The sequence below is a fragment of the Ochlerotatus camptorhynchus genome, unplaced genomic scaffold, assembly GCF_037179485.1.
Source record: "Ochlerotatus camptorhynchus isolate MF236.1 unplaced genomic scaffold, CSIRO-AGI_Acam_v1.1 ptg000274l, whole genome shotgun sequence".
Taxonomy (NCBI): Eukaryota; Metazoa; Arthropoda; class Insecta; order Diptera; family Culicidae; genus Ochlerotatus; species Ochlerotatus camptorhynchus.
In genome coordinates, this window is record NW_027040763.1 from 1,319,647 (window position 1) to 1,345,959 (window position 26,313).

General features: G+C 39.3%; 1 protein-coding gene across 1 annotated transcript in view; it reads left to right on the forward strand.

Moving 5' to 3' along the window:
* Positions 1-8,559: 8,559 nt before the first annotated feature.
* Positions 8,560-26,313, forward strand: part of LOC135705702 (uncharacterized) — an 82,867-nt gene continuing 65,113 nt past the window's right edge. Inside the window, exons 1-3 of the mRNA XM_065227520.1 lie at positions 8,560-9,218; positions 9,286-9,558; positions 20,203-20,510. Coding sequence (XP_065083592.1) covers positions 8,567-9,218; positions 9,286-9,558; positions 20,203-20,510 — 1,233 coding nt within the window. The 5' untranslated portion in view covers positions 8,560-8,566. The remainder of the gene's footprint in view (positions 9,219-9,285; positions 9,559-20,202; positions 20,511-26,313) is intronic.

Here is a 26,313-nt window from a genome sequence, read left to right on the forward strand (position 1 = left end):
ATCAATACGAAAGTTCGCATAAATGTCCAACCTGTTTTATGTGTGTGTGTGTGTGCTGCTGATTTTCACTGTTGCCCAATGCTTAGGGAACTTTCATAAATAACGTAGTAGTTGAGGGGGAGAGGGGTTTCAGAAGTTGTGAGAAATCGATCTTTTTGATCTCGATTTTCGATTTTTAGGATCGATTCTTTATTTATTTAAAAATCGTAAAATCGATCTTTTCGATCTTCAAAGAAGCAAACAAATGTAATTTTTGTGCATCGAAAAACTGATTTCCATTCACCCTAAACCTAAATTTAATGAACATATCCTCAAATTTATGATCAATGTTGTATAAAATACGACTGAGTATATAAATTTGATACATAGGGGTAAGAGGGGCATAGTGAACAGGTGGGGCAGAGTGAGCATCCCGTGCACCAGCTTGGACTTCCGGCCGTTCGGAACAAATTGATCTGTGGTAGGATCAATATCATAATGATATTGGACCTACTACCAGTTGATTTGTTTCATGCACTTAGAGATCCAGAGCCAAAGTGCGGGTTGCTCACTATACCCCTATGTTGCCTCTTTCATTATTACGCATTATGACAGTTAGGTTGACAACAGGGTTACTTTGATTCATTTCGCATAAAAAGACGTTTTATGGGTTAATGGAATCATAATATATTATGATTATGATGATATTTTGTATTTTTAGTAGAAAGAAGAGTTTGTAAAGTATGTGAAAACCTGACAATTTCACTCATTCTTGATTTTTCGCAAACAGCGATCCGAGCATCGCTGATTGTTACTCTTTGAATGTAAAATTAGCAAGTTTTATGTGAGCCACACATTCCTTATAATCTCTTATTGTAACCTAATACAAAATAATATTTAAATACTTCTAAACCAATTCTTCTGATAAATAAACAAATCTCTCGAAAACACGAGTAAATGAAAATTGAAACATGTTACTTTTGATATTCAATTTCAATTTTCAAAATATACCGTAATGACACGAAATCCGAATACCAAGCTCATAAATCCGAACCATTTTAAAAGTTTATTATCACTGCCTACTATGCTCAAAAAGCACGTAAATATGTTTTGTATCGGTCTGAATCACACAGATTAGTTATCTTGTAAAGTAGACGTAATACTCAATTATAATTTAAATGTCCGGATTAAATTACCGTCCAATATTCGGTGCATTACGGTAATTTAACATTATGGAGAAAAGATCGATTATTTTGTACCGATTAAATCGATGGATCGATTCTAGTGCCGTAAATAAAATCGATCCTCCAAGATCGATCTATTACTAAAGATCGCCGAATCCTAGTTGTGACCAGCCATGTATTAGGTAAAGAGCCTAAATTTATAAAGAGGCGACATGTCAAAATTGGAACAATCGATTGTCTGTCAAAGTCATAGGAAAAGTCATTCCAATCGAGCAGAAGACCTGTCAAATGGATAAGATGTCGTCTCTTTATAAATTCAGGCTCTTTAGTATTAGGTATAGCAAAAAACGTTACGAGGGGAAATGGGGGTAATTGGTCAAACAAATTCTACGTCATTTATGGATGGTCCCTAATTTTACTTCCAAGGCTGTGTCCCAATGGGTGAGTTAAATTTATCTCGTGGTTCAAAGTGACAGATGAGCTATCGAATAATAATATTGGCCACCGTGGCTGAGTTCTTTTTGAAAACAGATCAATTTCCGAGATTTTCGAACATTGAAAATACCTTTCGAAATGTCACGTTTAACCACGAGTTAAAATTTAACTCGGCAATCGGAACACAGCGATTACTTTTTCGAAGGGACGAATCAGCTTGTGTAAACAACGCATTAGAACGTCGATTTGGCGTAACTGGTAGCTCATTCACGCATGCTAACACTACCATCAGATAGGGGGAATTTTCCCCTACCTGTTATAGTAGTGTCAGTATGCGTGGGAAAGCTATCAGTTACGCCACTTCGACGATAAAATGCATTGTTTATAAAAGCTGATATGTCCTTTGGAAAAAGTAATCGAGATTTGTAGAACGTGGCAAGGAAAGGAGGTTGATCCACTTCAAAGCGCTTGCACCATCGAGGCGACGGCACTGCCAGCAGCCAGTGATCACGACGGGAACGACGCGCAAGGTTCGAGGTTCAAAACTCAAACGCTGCGCACTTGACAGGAACCGCTGCCTTCCTACTGCTGCTGCTGCTTATTTGTACATTGTCCAACAGTTTTTTTATGGAATATTGGAAAAGCATTTATTGTAGCAGATTTTGAGAGTTATTTTCCATCGATTGGTGTATTTGGATTTAAATTTCATCTATAAATGACAAAGATATAAGCGTTCAAAACCTTACACCTTTTCATGACGGTCGCAATTTTAGATTTTCGATTTACCCCCAGTACCTTCCCGTAAGACGTAGTCTACGTCAAAATAAGATACTGGCATGCATTGTGATAAATGGCTGTTTTCCACACTTTCCCTCGGATATGGCGTAGGTGGGATAACATGGTCTGATTGATTACCATGATTTTTTCGTTTAGAATTGTATGACCCTGAAGTAAAGTTATATATTAAAGGTTATCAAACTCTGCATAAATTACGGGAATCGAACCCTCACTTTTTTTTTTTGTTGGGGAGGGGAGTAAAACCACTGCGTCCATTATTTGAACTTTTGTGGTACCCCTAAAGGGTGATACGGTCAAAATTTGGTCAATATCAACTTGACGTATTTCTTTCAATTTTGCATTTAAAAAACCTGAACACCCCTCATTTTGAAGGTGTGTGTGTGTAGAATGTTGCTCCTATTTTGATTTTGGAATTCACTCTTCAGTTGTCAAAATGCCGTCCAAGCAAGAAGAGCAGCGTATCAAAATTTTGCTCGCGCATCGCGAAAATCCGAGCTACTCGCACGCAAAGTTGGCAAAATCGCTAAAAGTTGCCAAATCAACCGTTACAAATGTAATTAAAGTGTTTGGGGAACGTTTGTCGACAGCCAGGAAGTCTGGATCGGGGGGAAATCGAAAACCGGAAGCCGCTGAGACGACAAAGAGAGTTGCCGGTAGTTTCAAGCGAAACCCTAACCTCTCTCTCCGAGATGCCGCAAATAAGCTGGGTGTATCGTCTACAACCGTGCATCGAGCCAAAAAACGAGCCGGACTATCGACTTACAAGAAGGTAGTGACTCCAAATCGCGATGATAAACAAAATACGACGGCCAAAGCGCGATCCCGGAGGCTGTACACGACGATGCTGACGAAGTTTGACTGCGTGGTAATGGACGACGAAACCTACGTCAAAGCCGACTACAAGCAGCTTCCGGGACAGGAGTTTTATACGGCAAAAGGAAGGGGAAAGATAGCAGATGTTTTCAAGCACATGAAACTGTCAAAGTTCGCAAAGAAATATCTGGTTTGGCAAGCCATCTGTACCTGTTGCTTGAAAAGCAGCATTTTCATAGCTTCCGGGACTGTCAACCAAGAAATTTACGTGAAAGAGTGTTTGAATAAACGTCTGCTGCCTTTCCTGAAGAAACACGGTTGTTCCGTACTGTTTTGGCCGGATTTGGCATCTTGCCATTACGGTAAAAAGGCCATGGAGTGGTACGCCGCCAACAACGTGCAGGTGGTTCCCAAGGACAAGAACCCTCCCAACACGCCAGAGCTCCGCCCAATTGAGAAATACTGGACTATTGTCAAGCGGAACCTAAAGAAGACCAAAAAAACTGCTAAGGGCGAGCAGCAGTTCAAGGCAAACTGGCTTTCTGCGGCGAAGAAGGTGGACAAGGTGGCTGTACACAATCTGATAGCAGGGGTCAAGCGTAAGGCCCGGCAATTCGGATTTGGAAAAGCGGAAGCCTAACTGAATATTTTTCCTGAATTTTATACTAATTGAACTTGAAAAAGAAATTTAATTTGATTTTTTAAATAAACGATTTCACCGATTTACACGCGTTTTCCCTTGACCAAATTTTGACCGTATCACCCTTTATTTGCTGTTTGTATTATGCAAACCGACCGCTATTTAACGAGCGAACGGCAGATTGCCTGGACACATCTTTTCCCAGTCCGGTATAATATGGTTTATAAAACCAACTACCTTTCCAGGATTTGCAGACCAAATTTCACTAGGTTGTAAGCTAATACTTCCAATAAATTTAGATCTACGCTTGTGTAATGCACCACAACTGCAGGAAGATGTTCCGAGGTTTCACATTCCAAATTACAGAAACGACACATATCACTCTGAACCCTACCAACCTAGGACAGTGCCCAGTTACTAGGCCAGTGTATATACTAAGAGCTCTTTTATTGAGCTCTTAGAGCTTTTTGGTCATCACCCTTTGCTCTTCCCAGCATTTGAGTTCCATTTTTACCGTACAGTATGATATTCCACATAATGGTTCTGGGCCAAAAAACTGTGAATTGGAACCTAACTTTGCTAGGTCGTTTGCCCTTTCATTCCCTTCAATGCCACAGTGTCCTGGTACCCAACATAAGTTTACTGAGTTCCGTTGGCACAGTTGCCGAAGCGAGAGAATACATTCCAGACCAGACGATCTTTGATGTACATTTGTAAGCACTCAGTGCTTTCAGCGCTGCTTAAGTAGCAGAAAAAAATACAAATATTTTTACATCTGTATTTCCTCCTCAGACAAACATGTACACATTCAAGTATGGCTACAATTTTCGCTTGAAACACTGTTGGAAAATGTCCCATCGCAACTGAAATATTTGTACCGGGGCCAAAGATTCCTGCACCTATTCGTACTCCAATTTTTGAGCCATCTGTGTAAAATAGGACCACCAGTTTCCCAATCCGAACGTGCCATTTCACATACGTTGAAGGGAATTTCATAGTTGTCATCTGGTTTCATCCAGTCTCCATTCATACTCATCACTGGTCATCTTTGGAAGTATTGTAAGATGCTTAGATGACCAACAAGATCACCTGGCATTTTTAGATCTTTTGAGCCTTTCCGCTTCTAGTTGCACATGTTCATGCAAGGGCACCAGATTGAAGATTGCTTCTAATGCTAACGTTATTGCAATACATGCTAGACGATGAAGTTTTGCTAGTTTCCTCTGTGTATTAGCCTCTTTTGATTTTGGCCCCCACACTAACGAAGCATAACACTCACTTAGTAGTATTCACAATACGCTTGAACGACGCAAATGACGGAGCAAGCATGTCCTTTAGAATCATTTCCCTTCCCTGTTCAGAAATTCTCTGCATATCAATCTTCGAAAAAAAAATCTATAAATTCATTCTTGATTTTCTTCGCATTTTAAAGCTTTATTCTAGGAATACACTGAAACTTCCTTCCATAATTCTAGTTAGAATTCTATTTAAAATTCCCAAGCCATTCACCTCATAATTGCCTTTGTTCAGAATTAACTTGAAGTTCTCATTTAAATCCTGCTGAAATTGTGCTTGGAAATTTCCTTCAAATTCTCTAGAAATTATTTTTGGGATGCCCTTGATTATCCTCGGAATTCCCTTAAAATTATTCTCAGAATTCCTATGGAATTTTATCCTCAAAATTCGATTTTCTTCATATTTTTCACAATTCCTGGAATCCTCTTCACAATCATCTTGGAATTTCAGGGTGTCGACTCAATGATCAAAAACAATTTCCCTGATATTCCCTGATTTTCCAAACTTCAGAAAGGGTTGAACTGATAGGAATAAGCGAAATCAACAAATAAAATAAGTTTACTGATTAAAGTTTCATACGTGAATCTGCAGTTTAGGTACCATAATTTACTGGAAAATTATTACTTCATGATTTAATTACAAAGTAAATTTTTAAACTCGTCATCCATTAATAGGCAGTTCCTAAATTTGGTTCCTATAGTAGAGAAAACCACTGTTTCATATGTATTCTATAATTTAAATTCTACAATTTTTTTTAAAATAATTTTTTAAGTGATTTTGATAACCTAACCAAGTTTATCAAACTCGGGATCTGGGTGGGTTCGAAATTAATGCTTAAGAATATTGGAAATTTGTACAAATCCGTGATCCATTTTTTTCAAGTCCAACAACTCACATTTTTTGTTTGGGTTTTGGAAGCTGGTGATTTTTTAATTTTTCTATGCCCGGATTTTTTTTTTCAAATCCGAGGTCTCGATTTATTACATATATTCGTATTGCCAAACTGTGCCCAATTTGAATGAATTCGGTTATGATCTAGATGTGCCGGTGAATTTATATATAAATATATATAAATATATATATATAAATTTATATGGGAAACGGAACAAAACCATTGATTTGCTTGACAACATTTCAAAAATTGCTCAATTTTCAAAATAAGCTGGCTCTTAGATTGAGAAAACTATACAGAACATCTTTGTCTAAATCGGTTCATCTTCTGTGCAAAAAGTTACTACTTTTCTACTGTCGGTGCTCCGCGCATACCTACAAGCTTCACACTACGAAAAAGTCATGTACACGCTATTTCAAAACTACCCAAATTTGGGTAGAATCCACCCAGATCGGTCAAAACTGAACCTACCCAAAAATGGGTAAACTGTGTTGGGAGTGACAAGTTGACAAATGAACAACATTGACATGAATCCGATCGACGTTGTTCATTTGTCAACTTGTCACTCTAAACACAGTTTACCCATTTTTGGGTAGGTTCAGTTTTGACGCTGAAGGCCCACGCACATCCGGATCGGACGCGTTGCGGCAAAGTGACAGCTAAATCTATTGTCTAACTGTAAAATTTACGTCAACGCAACGCCCTTGAGACCGACACATGCAAGCGGCCCTTTTTACAGAAGAATCAGTTAAAAGAAACGAGAAATTCTATTCAATCAAACGCACTTTTCGTTGATTTGCTAATGCTTAGGTTTCGGGACACTTAATTTTACACGATTTGTTTGTTTACGTTCCATGATTTACGTCAAAAATGGATTACGTCTCGTGTAAAAATAGAGATTTCTAAGTGTGTTAGGTATGCGCGGAACACACGGCCATAAATAAAAAAAATATAACTTTTTGCACAGAAGTCGAATCGATTTGCGGTCTTGAACGAAAACTATCTAAGTCCCGGATGTGGTAAAAATTGAGCAATTTTTGTACTTTTGGCATGCAATTGAACAATCCGTTTCCCATACAAATTATAAAGCTCTCCCGCAAATCCAGATCGTAACCAAATTCGTTCAAATTTGGCACAGTTTTTGAGGACCTCAATCTTAATATGACTAGAAATAGCTCTGTGGAGTAGGACACGGTGTCTCTGGTAGAAAACATTAATAAAAACTACAAGGGACAGCTCTATGGGGTTGTACGCAATGGTGAGGTAGGACTACGTGGTCTTATATACTAAACGTTATTTGTTAACTGCAGCAGGAGCTTGTGTTTTGTGTAGGAATAGGAATTTGAGCGGGGTTCTATCTGTTTATACTCTTTAGTATGACGCACTTGGCATAGATGGCCCACAGTGACTCACGAAGAGCTACTGATTCCGATCAATAGCGGTGCGGCTTCTTCCTCCTTCTATGGATGCTCATGTGGGCTGCAGCTTTCGTTGTGTACTAGAGAACAATGTTCAACGCCACGCGCCGGAAGAACTGCTGCTGCTGATGCCGTCGACTGGACACCACCATGCACGGTGATTGGAACTGAATCCGATCAGCGGTTGAGGCCAGTCTTGTTAGCTAGCTGCTTGCGGGAAGCCTTTCGCTGTGTACTGGAGAACACCACCACTCACCACGCGGTGATTGAATAAACAACGATTGGTGAGACCGGATGGAATCCAACTTTGAAATCTGTGTTAGGGAAATCGCTTTTCGGTGGCAATCGGTGATAATTTTAACCATCATAGCAATAGTTGCACATTCGTGCATTTTTCAACAGTGACATTTTGAAAAAGGATAAAATCATGCAACAAAACAGCCTTCAAACTTGAAACTGAACTGTCAATGAGTTATCGCCAATCGCCAGCAATGTACTCCATTTCCAATTTATTCACTAAACCGTTGATGTCTTTGCAGTAAGTGAACGTATTTTCGTCGTTTACAGTATATAGTTGCTGGTATTCAGCTTGGCGCTTAAATATGCATGATTTATGTGTTATGGTCAAAAACGTGAGAATACCTGCATTTTTTTAAGCTGCACCTTCACCCCGAAGAAGTTTTGATGTGAATAATATTTCGTCAGAAGACTGCGTTGAGAAATACCAAATAGTTTACGAGATATAGCCGTGCAAAACTAAAGCGCGAGTAAAACTATTGATGATGGCATAAATAACAATTTCGAACTAAATTCTTAAAACCCAAATAGGGTTTGGTTAGTTTGGGTTGGTATTTCCAGCAACTGAACTCCAAATTTTATTTACATTTGATGAGCTCGAAAATGTTCCACAGTATAATAGACCCTTCCCTTTAGTCGATTGTTCCTACTCAAAATGCCTTATTTTCTCTTCTCTAATTATCCAAACAGTATGGCTAGAAAATGCAGAATAAACATTGCAAGTGTTATTGTGACTCAACTTGAAAATATGCGATTATGAATATATAAAAATTTACTGAAAAAATCACACGAAACAAACATTGACTGACAAACCATGGAGCAACTAGCCCACTTTGTGACAAAATCGTTCGAATACAACAACAGCCGCGTGTTGGACATTCTGAATATGAGCGCCGTAGGAGGTGGCGTCGGCACTGGTGCGAGTAGTCGGTTGGGTGAGGACTTCCTAAGCCGAAGCTCCGACCCGGAACTGATGTCGAACAACAGTAGTAGTGGCAGTGTTGGTGAAAATGGCGACCTGGAAGAGGAAATTCATAGCCACACGTTGGCGCAGACCCAGCATCCTACCTCGCCGACGATGGAGGGCCAGGAGCGGGACGAAGACGAGGAATCGATCGATATCGAAATCACAGATTTGTCGTACAGTAGTGGTGTTGGTGGGGGAGCTAATGGTATGATGAATGGTAGTAGTGTTCAGAGTGATAGAATCAAACCAATTTCCTCGATATCGACGGTTGTGGAAAGCAGATTCAGCAGTGGCACTGGTACTAACAATAACAATGACAGTATAATTAGCAACCGGAATGAAGCAAGCGTAATTCGAAAGTACGACAATAGGCTGCTAGTTATTGAACGCGAAAAATCTCTGGATGATGATTTCGAGAAAACGATGACGAAAGCGCCGGTGATAAAGAAACATGTTCCGAAAAACTGGTTGATTGCCGATTTGGTAGAAGAGAGGAAAGGTAAGAAGTTCTGATTGAGGTTTGAAGAAACGTATTAACCCATCGCCATCACCCTGCATGCTTACAGACAAACACGACAAACCGAAACAAGACGTTGCCTTAAATCTGGTCCGTGCGGAGAGCGAACCCAGCTACAAATCAACCGACACAAATCTACTAGTCCGACCGAAACCCGCCTCCGAACTGTTGAAACAAAGCGTAGACCTAATCAACGGCCATGGTTATCCACCACCTCCGGCACCACCGACGCCTAACCCTGTGCAATCTGATGGAAATTCCAGCTTCCACCCATCGTCGCAGCCCACCCACACCAACCATGCGGACAACGACTCCGACACAGGTAAGCAGCAAGCACACGAAAGCGTCTTGACTTAATCAAAATGAAAGCATGATTTATTTAATCAATTAGCACCTACCACGGGGTAAATTGCAAACCGTTCTGCTGGCAGTTGTAAATTAGCGGATTAAGGGGGGTAGGAGGTGTTTCTTGGCTTTTTTAAATTAATTTCCTACAGAGCTGTGTTAACTCATCAATTAGCAAGTGGAAAAATGAGTTGGAAAAGTTTTTAAGCCCTTTCATTACTGTAAATTAAATGCTTTTTAACTGTTTCTGTATTACGGAGATGGGTATTTCGATGTTATTTCAGTTATTTTTTTTAAGTAAAAGGTTCATCAATGATAAGTAGTTTAAAAAAAAAACCTTTACTCATTTATAGCCTTAAACATTGCACTAAAGACACATTTTTTGCAGATTCTTAGAACGTTTACCCACTTTTCCCCTTTGCATAGATATTGCAACATAAAAAAGCAACCCTTCTCACACCCCTAGATTGCAAGTAGCAACCTAATCAAATTGATTACAGTTGAGTTCATAAACGAACTCTTCCACTCCTACCCCGTAACGAACCCTAAAAAAAGGCGAGAAAAGAGTTGCAGTAAATCCCTTCCCTTCCCCCTCACAATCGTCTTATTTCCCGAATGAACCAATTTTATTTGAATGCCGTGCGCCGGCGGAAATGCTTTGAATCACTTCTTTAGCTCTTCTCAACGCACTCCACCACTTGCCACCACAGCCCAAAGACAAACACTGAGTGCGATGAATAAGGAAAAGTCTACCGAACGGTTCACCTTGTATAGAGACTTGTATCTACTTTTCGCAAGAAAGGGCAGGAGATTATGTACCAAGGTAGCCTTCTTCTCCGACTGGCTCTTAGACTTTCGCCCGAGAAGACGTTCATTTTACTTAATTAATTAATTGGTTATGCCGGGTGAGATGACTTAATTAAATGAGAAGTTACGCCGGCGAGACGCTATGTAGCAGAGTTGCGTAGGAATGTTGTTCGGAACACTGGTGTCGATTGATGTACGGAATTCCATTTCCTTTGATTTTACATTAAATACCTAGGTAATAGCATAGAGGTAACTCTAAGACTAGTAGGTCCCGAAGAAAATCATTATTATTTTTGGCTCACTCAGTACCAGAACAACGGTCCCAAGCAGTCCCAAGCTATTTCACTCACCCCTGCATGTTCTGCATGAATCCACACACCCCTGATGTTATCTGTCAAACTTTCATAGCGAATCAAAACAAACATAGTGTAGTAATAGAATTTCAACTAGAATAGGGCACGTTAATCGTTTGCTTGGGACCAATAGGCTAGTCAAGCAGTGAGCCAATTTAAAATCGTTAGTTTCGTATTGATTGTTGGTAATAGTGTTAATGAACGCGTACAAAATTATTAACGGATTATATATTACAGCAAAACGATATAGTGGTTCTCAGAGTTTCGTAAAAAATGGTAGTTTTGTTCCTCATCGCAAAACATTGGACCCGTATTTTTTTTATTTTTTTTGTCATTAGGGTAGCCATTTTAATGTTAGGGTGGTCCAAAAAATCTTTTTTTTTTCGATTTTATTCAAAAATGATCTTTTTCAAAATTTCATAACTTTTGAACCACTAGGCCGATTTCAAAGATCAAAAAATCAATTGATTATTTAAAATGAGGCAATTAAAAACACTTTTATCATGTTACAGTCACTATGAATCAATGGAGACGCATGGTAGTCTAGTCGCATAGGAGTATTGAGCGAAAACTTAAACCTTGATAACTTCAAAAAATATAACACAAAAACGGAATATGTTGTTATGTTGTGCCTAAATTTTCACATTGAACTTTATAGATCCAGAGTGGATTAATCTTCAGTTATAAATAAATTTGAAATTTGTTTTTAATGAATTCTAATGACCTGGGAGTTCTGGGGAAAAAAATCTTTGAGAAAAACATCAAGTGCACTCTGCTTGCAAGGTAATATTAAATTTCATGTGAAGTTTGAGATAGTTTTGAGTAGAATTTCAAGAAAACCCTGAATTGAATTCAAAGTAAATTTTAATGAAAACACATAGGAATTTCTGGGGAGCACAATTCCTGTGTACTTCAGAGGCAAATTCCAATGCTATTCTGAGGATAAATTCATGAAGTTTGTGGGAGAAAACAAATCCGGAGCATAAATCCTTGGATGTATTTAGAGAGTACTAAGGAGGTGTGGGGGATGCTAAAAGGAGGATTATAATTAAATCTGAGATCCAGGAGATCTTCATGGGAGAGTTTGCCTGTGAGGAGAAATGTAAGGAATTTGTGAGGAGAAATGCAAATGAATTCTTAGGAGACTTTCAATGTGAGTACACGTAAACCAAACATGTATTAAATTCAACCTTAAAGGGTGTCCACGATGAAATTGCCACACACAAAATTGATTCGCAAAATTCGAGTTTTCATCCGATTGCCATCAAATTTTCAGGGATTGAGAAATAACTATTAAACTTCATTTTACCATTTTACTCGTATTTTATTTACAGTCCATACGCAAATGCCCGCACCTTGGCCTTAACCCCGGCCATAAGATTCTGCACAACCTGTGAATCAACCGTTTTTTGCATGTAAACCCATACTTTCTTCAGTTCCTCGACTGTCTTCACTACCTTAGGTCGTTTAAGAAGGTGCTGCTTCATAATCGCCCAGTACTTCTCGATGGGGCGGAGCTCCGGAGTGTTGGGAGGGTTGAATATTTTCGGCACGAAATTGACCTTATTGTCCGCATACCACTTCAGCACGTCCTTGGAGTAGTGGCATGAGGCCAAATCCGGCCAGAAGATTGTTGGGACGTTGTGAGCCTTCAGGAGAGGAAGCAGTCGCTTCTGGAGGCACTCTTTTATGTACACCTGTCCGTTCATCGTGTCCTGGGTCACGAAAGGTGCACTCCGCTTCCCGCACGTGCAGATGGCTTGCCAAACCAGGAATTTCTTCGCAAATTTGGACATTTTCTGAGTGCGGACATGCTCCGGAACGCTGAACTTATCCTTGGCCGTGAAAAACAGGTTGCCGGGGATCTGTTTGAAGTCGGCCATCACATATGTTTCGTCGTCCATGATGCAGCATTCAACTTTCGTCAGCATGTTGAGGTACAACTTCCTGGCACGGGTTTTGGCGGGCTTGTTCTGCTTCTCGTCGCGATTAGGGGCCTTTTGTACCTTGAACGTTCGAAGCCCAGCCTTAGTGTTGGCCTTCTGGACAAAACTTCGGCTTAGGTGCAGCTTCTTAGCCACATCCCTAACGGAGGCGTTCGGATTTCGGTTGAAGGCCTCAACTACGCGGTTGTGATTTTTGGTGTTGTACGGAATACTTTTTCCTTCACTTCTGGGCTTCCGATCGGTGGTCAACCGTTCCTCGAACCGCTTAATCACTCGCGACACCGTGAAATTCGCGATTCCCAACGTTTTAGCGATGGAAAGATGCGAGAGATCCTTGTTCTCGTGATGAATGCGCAAGATTTTATCACGCACGAGCTGTTCTTTCGACTCCATTTCCGCGAGTTTTGATCACAGGACTTTAAAACTTGCAGGATGTAAATAATGCACTATGAACTAAATCCACCCAAATTTTCATTAAATTCTACCCAACGGTTAAAAAGTTAGAGCAATTTCATAGTGTGGCAATTTCATCGTGGACACCCTTTAGTTCCATTTCCTATCATGATATAAGTTGATCTCGTAGACGATGTAATGGTTTTTTGCCTTTTTATTTCGTGATCTGTCTACCCTTTCAACTTGGGTTTTTGATCTAATATCCTTCCTACTAAGCACAACCCGCGCTTTACCACTCTTTCCTGAACGAGTTTAAACAAAAAATTGATTATTTCTGTCAAAAAAGACTTCTAAATTTATTCACCTTTCCATACGTTGGATTTGATAAAGAGTCACAAATTGTTGAGATATTGTTTAAAATCTAATACTGCTTCTTGATTCTAAATTCCGTCCTAACGCATTAAAATGCCATTAGATTTTCTTCGTCCTACGGATAAACGTAGAAAAAGAGGATTTTCTTGGAGCGTTTCTTTTGTTTTGAGAACAACGAGCGTAAATATTTATACAATGCACTCTAACAGGATTTATGTTGTAGCAAATGAACCAACGCATCGGAACAAACCTATTATTGATTTGTGCTCGGTGAAATCATTGATAGTATTTATCCTTTCTGATAGATAGAACGGAAATGGGGCGATTACGACGAAGTAGAGCTCTACCCTATACCACACAGCAAAAAAAATAATTTTAATATCACATCAAGGTGGTGTGGAAACTGCCGTCAATGGATGGCAATCGATGTCCGTCGGTGATTGGCACTAGATTGCGGAACAGAAACCGACGTTAAATAAAGGTAACTCTAAGACTAGAAGGTTCTGAAATAACGTGCTCAACTTTTTGGCTCAGCTCTGGTACTCTCTTCGGTCCCAAGCTAATCGATTCACCCCTCAAAACATAGGAAAAACCAATAACCCCTCATTTTACCTGTCAAACTTTCATAGCGAATCAAAACAAACATTGCGTAGTACTAGAATTTCGACTAGAATGGGGTACGTTAATCGTTTGCTTGGGAACAATAGGCTAGTCAAGTAGTGAGCCAATTTAAAATCGTTAGTTTCGTATTGATTGTTACTAATACTCTCCACATTTTTCTTTCTCCATTTTCTTGCATTGGACCGCAACTCGGTATATCGCATCCTCCGTGCATAAGGTCTCCACTGACATCCTCCGATGGTGAATTCCGCATACAAAGGTTGTACATCATACTTAAAAATTGGCTCACCAGAAGGCCTTTGTGTGCCATTTACCATCTAATTGCTTGCTTTAACTTGCAACCTCAACAAGATAGAAGCATAGAGGTAACTCTAAGACCAGAAGGTCGTGAAGAAACGTGCTCAACATTTTGGCTCAGCTCTGGTACTCTCTTCGGTACCAAGCTAATCGATACACCCCTCGAAACATAGGAAAATCCACGAGCCCCTCATTTTGTCTGTCAAACTTTCATAGCAAAACATAGTGTAGTACTAGAATTTCGACTAGAATGGGGTACGTTAATCGATTTGCTTGGGACCAATAGGCTAGTCAACTAGTGAGCCAATTTACAATCGTAAGTTTCCATCGGTTGATAGAAGGTTGCGGTCTTAGATAATGTTGTTCAGATGAATAAGACCTTTGTGATGGTGGACAGCCCCGTTCAGAATTCACTAACCAGATGAAGCTAGTGTGCAGTTTGACATCTTATTGTTTGTTTTAACTTGACAGCATGACTAGATAGAAGTTTGCTGTCTTGAGTAAAGTTGTTCTGAATGGAAATACCTGTCGTTTTGTTGGCATCTCAATTGAAAATTCACAATTCACTCGTGCCATTTGATTTGATTCTAATGGCTTGCGTAGGCCAAAATCTCGACTAGCTAAAAGGTTGCTGTCTTCATTTAAGTTGTTCAGCTGACCAAGACCTATTGTATAGTAGACAGCTCAGTTCAGTACGATTTGACTTTTAATTACTTGCATTAACTTGACTGCTCAACTAGATTGAAGGTTGCTGTTTTTGCAAAGTTCTTCAGATTTATAAGAGCTATTTCCTCACCAGGTGGCGCTAGTGTACCAAGTGACTTGCTGCCTTTGGCAAAGTAGTTCAGATGGACAAGATTTATTGGATGGAGCACAGTTTAGTTCAGAATTCAGTCACCAGGACTGTTAGTATGCCTTTGCTATAATGATTCCTTAGTTCCAAATTTTGATTAGTTCTTATTATGCTTCATAGCTATTACGTCTCAACTGGAACTAAAGGTTGAACACGAAAAAATCCGGATACGAAAATCTTGATGGGGCTTAAAAATGCGTTTTATTTTTCATAGTTCAATGTAACAGCACAGTAGATATTACGCTTATTGTAAGACCATTGAATAAGTCTTCCTTGTTACCATAGGCCATTGCTCGAACTTTTCTTCGTACACGGCCCATTATCTTATGCATGAGCCCTGTTCCCACTTGTTTGGCTGCTAAATTCAATTTCCGCTTGAAATCCTTCCGTTCAATTGCAGTTCCACCAAGGGGTAAGTCACTCAGCACAGTGTGCCACAGTGTGTCTACTACGTTAATGGAGTGTACTACGAACTGGAATGATGATAACCTCGGAGTACTGCTTGGAGCACAAGAAGTACCCGATTGGGACACTGATGTCCACCGAGTTGAAGCTCTTTTCACCCGGGAAGTTGTCCTTGGAGAAGACGCCCAACGTTTTGTCATCCTTGGATCCCTTGCTTTTCAAAATTGGCCTTGTCTTTGGCGTTCTTATCCCGAACCAACAGTTTCACCGACGGAATGCCCTCGCCACCGTCCTTCTCGATCTGCTTCAAGAAGACGATCTTCTTCTTGCTGTTCACGAAAAAGATGGACTTTTCACACATCACCGTCATCGTATCGGTCAGCTCGTATACCGACCACAGACAGAATGCAAATCACCTTCTACAGCGAATTATCATGGGAAAACTCTGGTTCCTTCCAGTAGGCGTAGAGGCGTTTTATTCGTTGGTAGAAGGCATCCTTATTTAGCACGATATTCGACATTCGGAGCCGTTCAACTATCGCATCCAACGGTTTTCGATGCAGGGACACTTCCGGTTGCTCTCCGGCTTTTTTTTCTTTGATGTGTACTGTTGGCCAGCTGACACCACTCACGGTCCATCTCGTCAGCATTCCTTCTTGACTGTCGCTAGACCGATGTTATCCTTGCGATTGCAAACCAAAACATTCAAGCTGTCAGAAATACCGGGTTGCCAAATATACCATAACATTCGTATTTTACAAAAAAAAATAGAGCTTGCTCTATGACCGGCACTGCCAGTACAATCGGCAAACTTTGAAAAATGTTGAGCTAAGATTGGTGTGACGAATGACCTACCCCTTGAGTTCCACCCTTTTTCTTCAGTATACTTCACAGCTTCACAATTGACCAGTATTCCTCAATTGGCCTCAATTCCGGAGTATTGGCCGGATTCATCTCCTTGGGAACCACTGTGACGCCATTTTCGCTGTACCACTGTTTGGTGGAATTTAAGTAGTAGCAACTTGACAAATCCGGCCAGAATAGGCAATCCACCTCATGCTGCTCCAGAAAAGGTAGACCAAAAGGTCCCGACGAAACGTGTTCAACTTTTTGTCTCAGCTCTGGTACTCTCTTCAGTCCCAAGCTAATCGATGCACCCCTCGAAACATAGGAAAATCCAAGAACCCCTCATTTTATCTGTAAAATTTTCATAGCAAATCAAAACAAACATAGTGTAGTACTAGAATTTCGACTAGAATGGGGTACGTTAATCGATTTGCTTAGGACCAATAGGCTAATCAAGTAGTGAGCCAATTTAGAATCGTTAGTTTCGCATTGATTGTTGGTAGTAGTCTCTTCCGTAGGCACTCCTCCTGGTAAATTTGCTGGTTCATGGTCCCAGAAGTAACGAAAGTTTCGCTTTCAGTTCACAACTGCAAATGAACACACAAGGAACAAGGAACAAGGAACTTTTTGGGTAATTTCGACAGGAGCGGCGACGATTTTCGTGAACGTGCAGGATCGAATCGCGACGTGCTTGCCCCGGTGAAGCCATGATGTAAACAAATGAACTTATCCTGACCAGTGCTGAGATTTGTCATTGTCATTAACAGACCTTCGCGCGATATTGAAAAAAAAATCACAAATTCACTGACAGACTTGATCTTCAAAAAACATACGTCAAAATCTCATTCATTTTTTCGTCAACGACAAAGATTCACCTGGTAACAAAAAGTGTAATTTCGTGCATTATGTTACACATTCTTGTTATCCAAGCAGTTCAGAATGTAGATGCTTGTTCACTCTAACGGCTCCATTTAATTGTGTTGCTCAAGTCATTTGAATTCGTTAAAAATTTAGTTTATAAAAAATTCTCAACAGTTTCGTCACTGACAGCATTGGCATTGACAATTGGCATGGTTTGCCTTGACGATGACTGTTAAGTCAAATGAGTGACCAAAGCAGAATTTTCAATATCACCGTGTATTGTCGAGATTTTCCAGCACTGATCCTAACAACCAATGCCTACTGTGATTATATACACTCTTAGCTTGATTCAGTAAAATTTTGAAAATAAAATTACTCCAAAAATGCCTTATTGGCATCGGATTTTTTCGTGTTCAACCTTTATATATGTCTTCAACTTTCATTTCATTTACCGTTTTGTGACTACCCTCGTTTCATGTGAAATGATAACTACACATAAATAACATACTGGCTTGTCGATATGCAATTTTCATCATCGAAAGGTAGGAAACTTCGCACACAAAAGGTGGTCTATAGAAAAAATCGCTAAAATCGATTCCCATTCTGTGCATATGAAAAAGTGTAACCCACATTTTGTATTAAAAGATATATTTGCCACATGGTAATCCCCCCCCCCCCCCACCTCACTGCGCCAGTGTATAGCCCTATGCTCTATGTTACTAAAAAACAATCAAATTGATTTTCAATGTACAGATAGAAGACAAATTGAAAGTCTGTTAATTCAAATGATATTCATTTGTGCGCCATAATTCTGCAGCATCCAAATGTTACACGAACTTGGAAGTATTTTAAACTGTTTTGTTATATTGAACGCATTTAAATTGGTAAATTTGCGCTCCGGTGTTTGAAAAATTATATTTTTCAGTTATTCACAGTGCACACTGGGCCAGAAATGAGATCTAGCGGATCAAAATTGATAACTCCGAAATGAAGCATTACCGCGACTTGGTGTCTTGGGCAATGTTTCTCTTCATAATAAGGACCATCTATTGACATAAACAAATAGTTCAAAACTCTTCAGCAAAGATGGCGCCACAATCTAACTACTTTCTCTGAAGTTTTGGAGACTTTGTGTCTCCGGCAAAGTTGTTTATCTTGACAAAATAAACAACTCTTTTGAATACGTAAAATTTCCACAGCCTACTGGTTCCACTTGGCCATCTTTTGACGATATTTCACGTTGTTTACAATTTTGAGATGTTCAGTTGCGTTCAGTTTGTTGGTACAAATCATATTCATCGGTGTACAAACACATTTCGACCACAAAATGCTCGAATATTGTAATTTAATCGGTTTTCTGAGGTGTGGCCAAAATAGAAACCTATGGCCAATACGGGTACACTTCCCCTAATACGAAACTAAAAACCCATAATGATAAGTAAAAAAAATATTTCCATTTGAAATCAATCAATGTAACTCTTTCGCAAAATTGTACAGCTCAAATTACTGAATTTTAATTTTAATAAAAATCAATCTAATTTAGGCTGTAACTTTGTAAAAGAGTTACATCGATTGATTTCAATTGAATATATTTTGTATATTACATACTAGAAATAGAAACTTATAGCCTATCCTAATGGGAAGACTACAGTAAGTAGGAACATAAACCTTGCACAACAACATTGGAATCTTGCTGAACACTTTGATTATACCCAAGTCAGAGGGCGATACAATCCAATCAGACCTTTCAACTTGAACTCCGATCTCACCACTCCGGCAGGGAATAAACGTCAGTAGGTGCTCGATGGTCGAAAAATTCAGACCAAACAAGGGCGAAAATTACGGCTGATTCCAACAATTGAAACAACAGCAACAAGGCAGCCTCCACAACCAACAAGATCTCGGAATCTTTTATTCATGATTATTTGTAATACAATTTATATCAATTTAGCACAATAATAGTCTAAAGTTTTGCCATGGTCGAAGGGAGAGGGTACATTTTAGATGCGATTTCGCTTCGTCCCTCATTCTTTACGACGTTGCTGGAAGCGGGCGAGAAATTTCAACAAAGCAATGTAGTCAGGTTATTTTATGCTCCAAAAGTTGATAAAAACTTGATTTAAAATTAGAACCGAAGAAGAGGTTTCCCGCTGCTTTGCTGGAGGAGTTGTAAGTTCACTGCGTGCACTTTATGAACGAAGACTACTGATAAACAATATGCTCGTTTGGTTCGCAGTGAATTCGCATCGGTTTTACTCGGTGTGGTAGATCAATTACACGAGATGGAAATTACACTTTTGTGCAGTCATTCGCACCATGGGATATTGTTTGGATTTTAAACGGAGGGTTAGCCAAGTTATATGCTTGGGCATTAGGAGGATTTTCTTCGTTTGAGAGGGAGCCTTCCTGCTCTTGTACGAACAATGTTAATGAGGAAATGTTTATGGGCTTTAAATTTGAATAGCGCAAGTGGAGAAATTGTAATCACAGCATGTAATGAAATTATATTCTCATCAACATCGGTCATAAAACTTCATTTTGTTGCATTTTGGAATAGATTTTTAATGAGCTGAATTGCTGGTAATATGAACTGCTAGGGAAATGTTTCATTTTGCTACAAATAAAGTGCATTGATTCTAAAGGAAATTTAAGAAGATAGTGATGTAACGAAAGGAAATATTATAAATGAATTGCTTCATTCGACCTGAATTTTGCGGTCAAGAAGCGACGTCGAAATCCTTCTGAGTGATTATCCTTCTCCAACACAAATTATGGTTTCTTACGCTCAAAACAATCATTAATCAAACGTGTACCCTCCATGGCAAATACTTTTCAATTTCATCTATTACATCCCTTTATTGCCACAGACAAGCGTGATTCGATTTCACCGGACGAGCAAGATCAAGATGATTCCAATGAACCGAACACCGGCCACCATCCGATTGGCGAAGACAAGCTTAAGTCCTCTCCAGTGCCGTCGGACTCCGTTCTCAACGGTCACGGAGGCGGACTGTCCAATCTGGCGGCCAGCAACAAGCAGCGGCGTTCGCGGACCAACTTTACCCTGGAGCAGCTGAACGAACTGGAACGGTTGTTCGAGGAAACGCACTACCCGGATGCGTTCATGAGGGAAGAACTCAGCCAACGGTTGGGATTAAGTGAGGCGAGGGTGCAAGTAAGTGGAATTATGTTGTGTTGCGTTCCTACCGATTAGATTTAAGGGAATGACAAGAGGGGAAAACCGGTCGACCGCTTTTCAGGAGGTGGTAATTGGGTTTTATTGACTTGCCATAACGTGATATTACACGACGAAGTTAAAAGCTTCGGGTGTGGAAAAGGGGTGCAAAATGCGTGTTCTTTTATGGACCACTTTAACAAATTAAGTGGCAGATTTGTGAGACGATTTGAATCAAAATGAGTATGATTCTATTGGGAAATTTAAAATCAAAAGATTGAGTGAACGTAACTAGTGCCTATCTAGTCAATAGTCTAGAAGCAACCAGAATTGAAGGAGTTTAAATCAAAGATATGAAAAATCTATACATGATCAATCAAGCATCATAATAGTTATTTATGCAACAATTTACAGAAGGAAAAAAATTTCAGCAAGAGTCGTACATTTATCTAATAAGTATAATTAATAATCGATCAGTGGTGGAAAAATAAAATTTTACAACGAGTTGCATTCAACATTGTTTACAATTTCGCATCATGATAGAGGTATACCCCGATATAACGTAACTGTCACTTTTGACTTCCATCGCCAATATCTCGCTAATAACAATTGAATCATACAAATTAATATTATCAATAGATGGGGGATTATCTCATCTGCCCGATGGTGATGTGATATTACTTTGCTTGTTTGAATGATCGTTTACGAAAAATCAGCGATGGAAGTCAAAAGTGACAGTTATGTTATATCGAGATATACCTGTACCTCTTTTTTCATCATAACGGCCAACTTTTCCTAACTAAACTAATAATGCGAAAATAGCTATTTATGCAACAAGTTGCAAAGAGAAGATTTTTTTTCAACACGAGTCGTAGTTTATCCAACGAGGCTTGCCGAGTAATTACGACGAGTGTTGAAAAAATAAAATTTTGCAACGAGACGAACGAAACAGTCGAGAAACTGAAAGAATATGAAAAAAACGTTCTCACCGACTGAACAATAAGATTTAAAATCAGCGAGCGAGTCGTTTTTGGCACAGATTCTACCCATTTAGATTGATGTTGTCTACTTAAACATAGTAATTATCTCTATTTCAATAACAGTATCACAGTATATTTAAAGCTAACCTGCAAATATACTGACAAGTCACCAATTAGCAACAGCATATGATTTGTTAAATTTCACGTCATTATCGTCAATCCAATTGAATCGAAAAAAATCCTATTCGCCACGTGGCTGCCATGTTCCGATGTACAAATTGGGTCTCACTTAGATGATCTTTCAAGCTCCTTTCGGTTCAATTAAAACAAAAAGTATGCACATTTGACGATCTATGTTTATCTAAACCAGAGGCGTCGCATGCCTAATTTGTTTACCTGTGCACCAACCTTTGTTCGTTATATCACTACCTAACGTAACATTTGAAGGGCCTAGCATCTTGTATAAACAAAACTTGTATGGCCCTTTTCGCGCTAACCGAAGTAGGAGGAATTGCAAAACTAAAACATTTTTTGATACAAAACAATGTCAAAATCTAGAGAAATTTCATAGTCCCCTGGGTAGCAAACTTGAATTAATCAACTCAAGACCATCAATTGAAAAGGCCTCAAATCTATTTCGTAAACAAACCTTGTAATGCAATTTTCTCGCCAACCGAAGTCCGCAAAGGCAAACATAATGAACAGGTAGGGGAAATTCTCCCCTACCGATTGTGGTTTGTGACTGTAGGTTTCGGTTCGCGAGAAAATGGTCTTAAAAGGTTTGTTGACAAAATGGAGTTAAGGCCATTTCAATTGTTGGTCTTGAACTCTTTATTCATCAGAACAACACTATAAGAATGAACCAGGGGAAGCTCATAAGTTTTGATAGGCGCACCGGCGCAACTATCGGTAATTGGGTTCTTTAATTTTGAAAAATATGTCGGTTGTCATACATCATCTCAAAGGGCGTCGTTTTCTGAGCACAACGATATTTTTTTCGATCCCATCTCCATTTTTAAATCAAGATTAAAAGCAAAATAATCACTTCACTGTTTGACACTAAACTAACAAACTGCCCAACTAACAATTTTCACAACGTAAACGCTTTACTCATTTCATTTATACAGCATCAAGCTGTATTCAAACGTTATACGATGTGAAGAAACCTTTACTCAACCTCTATACAAGCAAATCTGGCGAACTTACTCAGCTACTTATGGCTGTTGGAACGGTCGGGAGAAGCTCTTATTGCATATCCATTAACGCCTATACAGCTGTTATCCTGCTGTTTAGTTGTGTGTGAACTTGAAAGGCGCTTATTCAACCTTTTTTCGGTTATCCAATAATCACTACACAGCTTTCTCTTGAAGCCGGGTTAAATATTGTTTACGCTTTTTTATGAAGGAATTTATTTATTTTATTTTGCTGTGAATCAAATTAATCGAAATTAGTTACAAATCATCACGAAATGATTTAGCCTGCACCGGAGGAACCTGGAATCGACCTCGAGACGACCTCATTGGCAAACCTTGACACTACCTACTGTGCTACGCCAACACTTTGAACTTACGTAAACAAATCAACATTCCCTTCTACAACAAAATCACTGAGTAGAGGCTTTATAATAGTGCACATGAATCACTTTTCTCGACTAGTTATAAAAGAGCAGAGTAAAAGCTGTAAAACTGCACACGTCTAAAAATAAACCTAGTTGACTGTGAAAATGCTTCCGAAGTTGCTCTAACACAGTTTATAAGCTGAGTACAGGTTGTTTAGTTATTGAAAAAGCACTTTTGATGTTAATGTTATTCAGCAAGAGTGGTTGGGTGTGTAGAAGCCATCAAATGAGTAACATATTCACTTTGTTAGCTTTGTTTTGCAGCTACAAGTTGAAAGTTGATTAGTGTGTGTATAGAAGTGACATTAGAGTTTATTGGCTGATGTTATTCAGTGCGACTGACAAATTGAATAATGGTTGTGAGAAAGTTGAGTAAACGCTCTCCAAAACTATTTTGCTAGCTTTTGCTTGTAGCTGTATCTGCAGCTTCTTTTCAGCTACTTTACAGTACAACGCTGGAAAAGTTGGCTTACAAAGCTGAAAATGTTAGTTGGGTGAGAGCTCGTTCCCATACGAAGTACCATCGAGGGGAGCTAAGATTTTGATTTTTGCATGTGTAATCACACTTATTTAAAATAGTTCCAGTGCTCGAAAATTGATGAAATTTTGGATTTCGATTCCATTTGTAATGCAGATTACGAATATGCAATTACCTTAATACCCCTAAAGAACCCAATTAAGAGATTCACAACTGACAAGAGAGTGAGAGCGGGCTTTTGCGCTCTCTTTCTCCATTTATCTCTTTATCTGCAATCAGATATCCAAGTGCACAGCGAGAAATGCACACTTTGGGCACTCATACATCACAATTGTTCTTCTAATTTAAACTCACACATTCAAACCGGTCTGCTAGTATGATAACGTCTAAAGCGTACCAGACTGCTGTTTCCGTGTTGCTCCCGTTTGACGCGTGACTGCTGAAAGCTTCAATTACAACCAGTGGTGCAAACCGCCATGTATTGAGGAAAATTTGTGGTATGTTTCAAGAGGTGATAGTAGATCGCTTGGCTTACATCAGGCATTTGACCATTCACAAACTTGCCACCAACCTCCCAAAAAAGCTCGCTTTTAGGTGCACTATTTAACGAGTTTAGTCATGGTAGTGTTATCGACATCAGGGCGTCACAATATCAGCTTCAATCGACCAAATCTATGTGACGAAGAGACTGCTGGCTTTCTTTTTCTGTTAAAGTCGAACAGCTTCGCAGCATTCTAGAACCTCAGTCGGCGTGCACAAACAAATGTTCAATCGCTTGTCTCTCTTTCTCCCGTCGCTCCATTGATCTTCCTTTCACGCTTCGGTGAAACGGATGCGCGAAAGAGCGCTCGACTTTGATAGTTTTCTCTTTCATGAAACACATCAACAGAGGTTTCATGACGTATATGACGGAAAATGAAATTACATATTTAAAGCATTTCTCACGTGAAAAAACTCGAAGATTACACGTAATATGTTTATATCTTCCATCCACATATTTATCTAAAAAAAATAACGAAAACGGGACATAATGCATTTTAAACAAATTGAAAGAGCGGTGCACTCTATCACCGTGAAAGGGGATTGAAAGCCATAATGAGGTTTCGTTTAACTAGAAAATCGACGTTATTTACATTGAAAGCGATGAGCAAAGCAACGACGAGAAGATCCACAGCCAGCGTTTCCTTCTAAGCGTGCTTCTTTTTCATTATCATTTCTTGCTGATAGTCTAGTTAGGCGTTATAGAAATGAAGCGTTGAACACGTTTGTATGAGAGAAATAAAACTCGAGTTCATTTTAGAGCTTCGAAAATGTAGAGCCCTGATCAACATGCTTAGAAATCAATGCATTAGGGACTAGGCAGACCATCCTAACTGAATTCAACCCTTTTTGAAGCAAACCAAGGTCGAAGATTTAATTGACCCACCCTATAAAATAGTGTATTCATGGTCACTTGTGGTCTGGAGTAAAGAAGTAGAGCTATAATGTGACCATTAAAGCTATAAAAATCTAAACACATTTTTTTTTAATTATTTACACCTGTGCCGTGCACAGGTTGCACATGTGGACACGACGCCACTGATCTAAACCATAATTTAGATAATTATATCTACTAACGAGTGTCTCTTCACAATGGAGGTGCAGCTCAAATGGCGTCTGCCTAGAAGTGGCGAGCGGCTTAATAAGAAATTCTGTATCACGTCAGCAGAATCTAACAAAATGAAAAATGATAATGAAAGGAAACTCGGTTGGAATATGTCACAATCGTAGGCGAAATGAGAAATCCAATTCTGAGGAAAATTCCAACACAATTCTGAAGATTTCAGATTCCAAGGGCATCAAATTCTGAGGATTTTTTGCAATTGTAGTCTTAAGGTGATACTCTAAGGAAGCCTTAGGCCGTTCGCAATGCTGTTGTATTTTATAAGGACTGTTTCAATTTGAAACTAGAACAGAAACGCACCTCTCGCCATGCTGAGTTGCAGTTTCATTATTCGAGCACTATTTTGCACCAGATTTGCAACTGCTTGACTATTCTGTTTTATTTCTGAGCGAGTTTGAAACACGAATGGAACTCTGTTTCAAATTTCTTTGGATGTGTTGCAGATGTTTCGAAGAGCTCCACAAATAAAAAACGGAGAACTTCATAGAGAACAGTAAAGTTTATGAAACTTGATGATTACAAACATGTTTTAGAACTGTGCGTTGCGCTGATCGTGTTGCAGTTTTATTTTTGACAGTTTCAAATTATAGAATTGACGAGTAGTTTAAAACAATTTTGAAACTCAGCATTGCGAACGGCCTTAGCGTGAAACTTCAAAGGCACAAATGTCAGCTTCCACAAAACATACAAATTTGAAATTGCTACTTTCTGTTTCAAAGGAGTTCTAAGAAGAATTTCTAGGAAATTTTGGAAGATTACTTTGCGTAAAGAGAGAAAAAAGGATTAGTAACTTTAATAACGCGTATTTCGTCTACAATGTGCAGACTTCTTCAGTGTCTTGTACTAATACTCGACTACAAGACACTGAAGAAGACTGCGCATTGTAGACGAAATGCGCGTATCTGTCAAGGATAAGCAAATAAGGTAGTGGAATTAAATGGAAATTACTAATCCTTCTCTCTCTCTCTTTTCTTTTCCTTGACCGCCAGAATGCGCTTCTGCTGCAAAAGAGGTATGGTGCCTTGTAGCACAGAGAACAGACGTTGAGGCTCGAACAATACTTC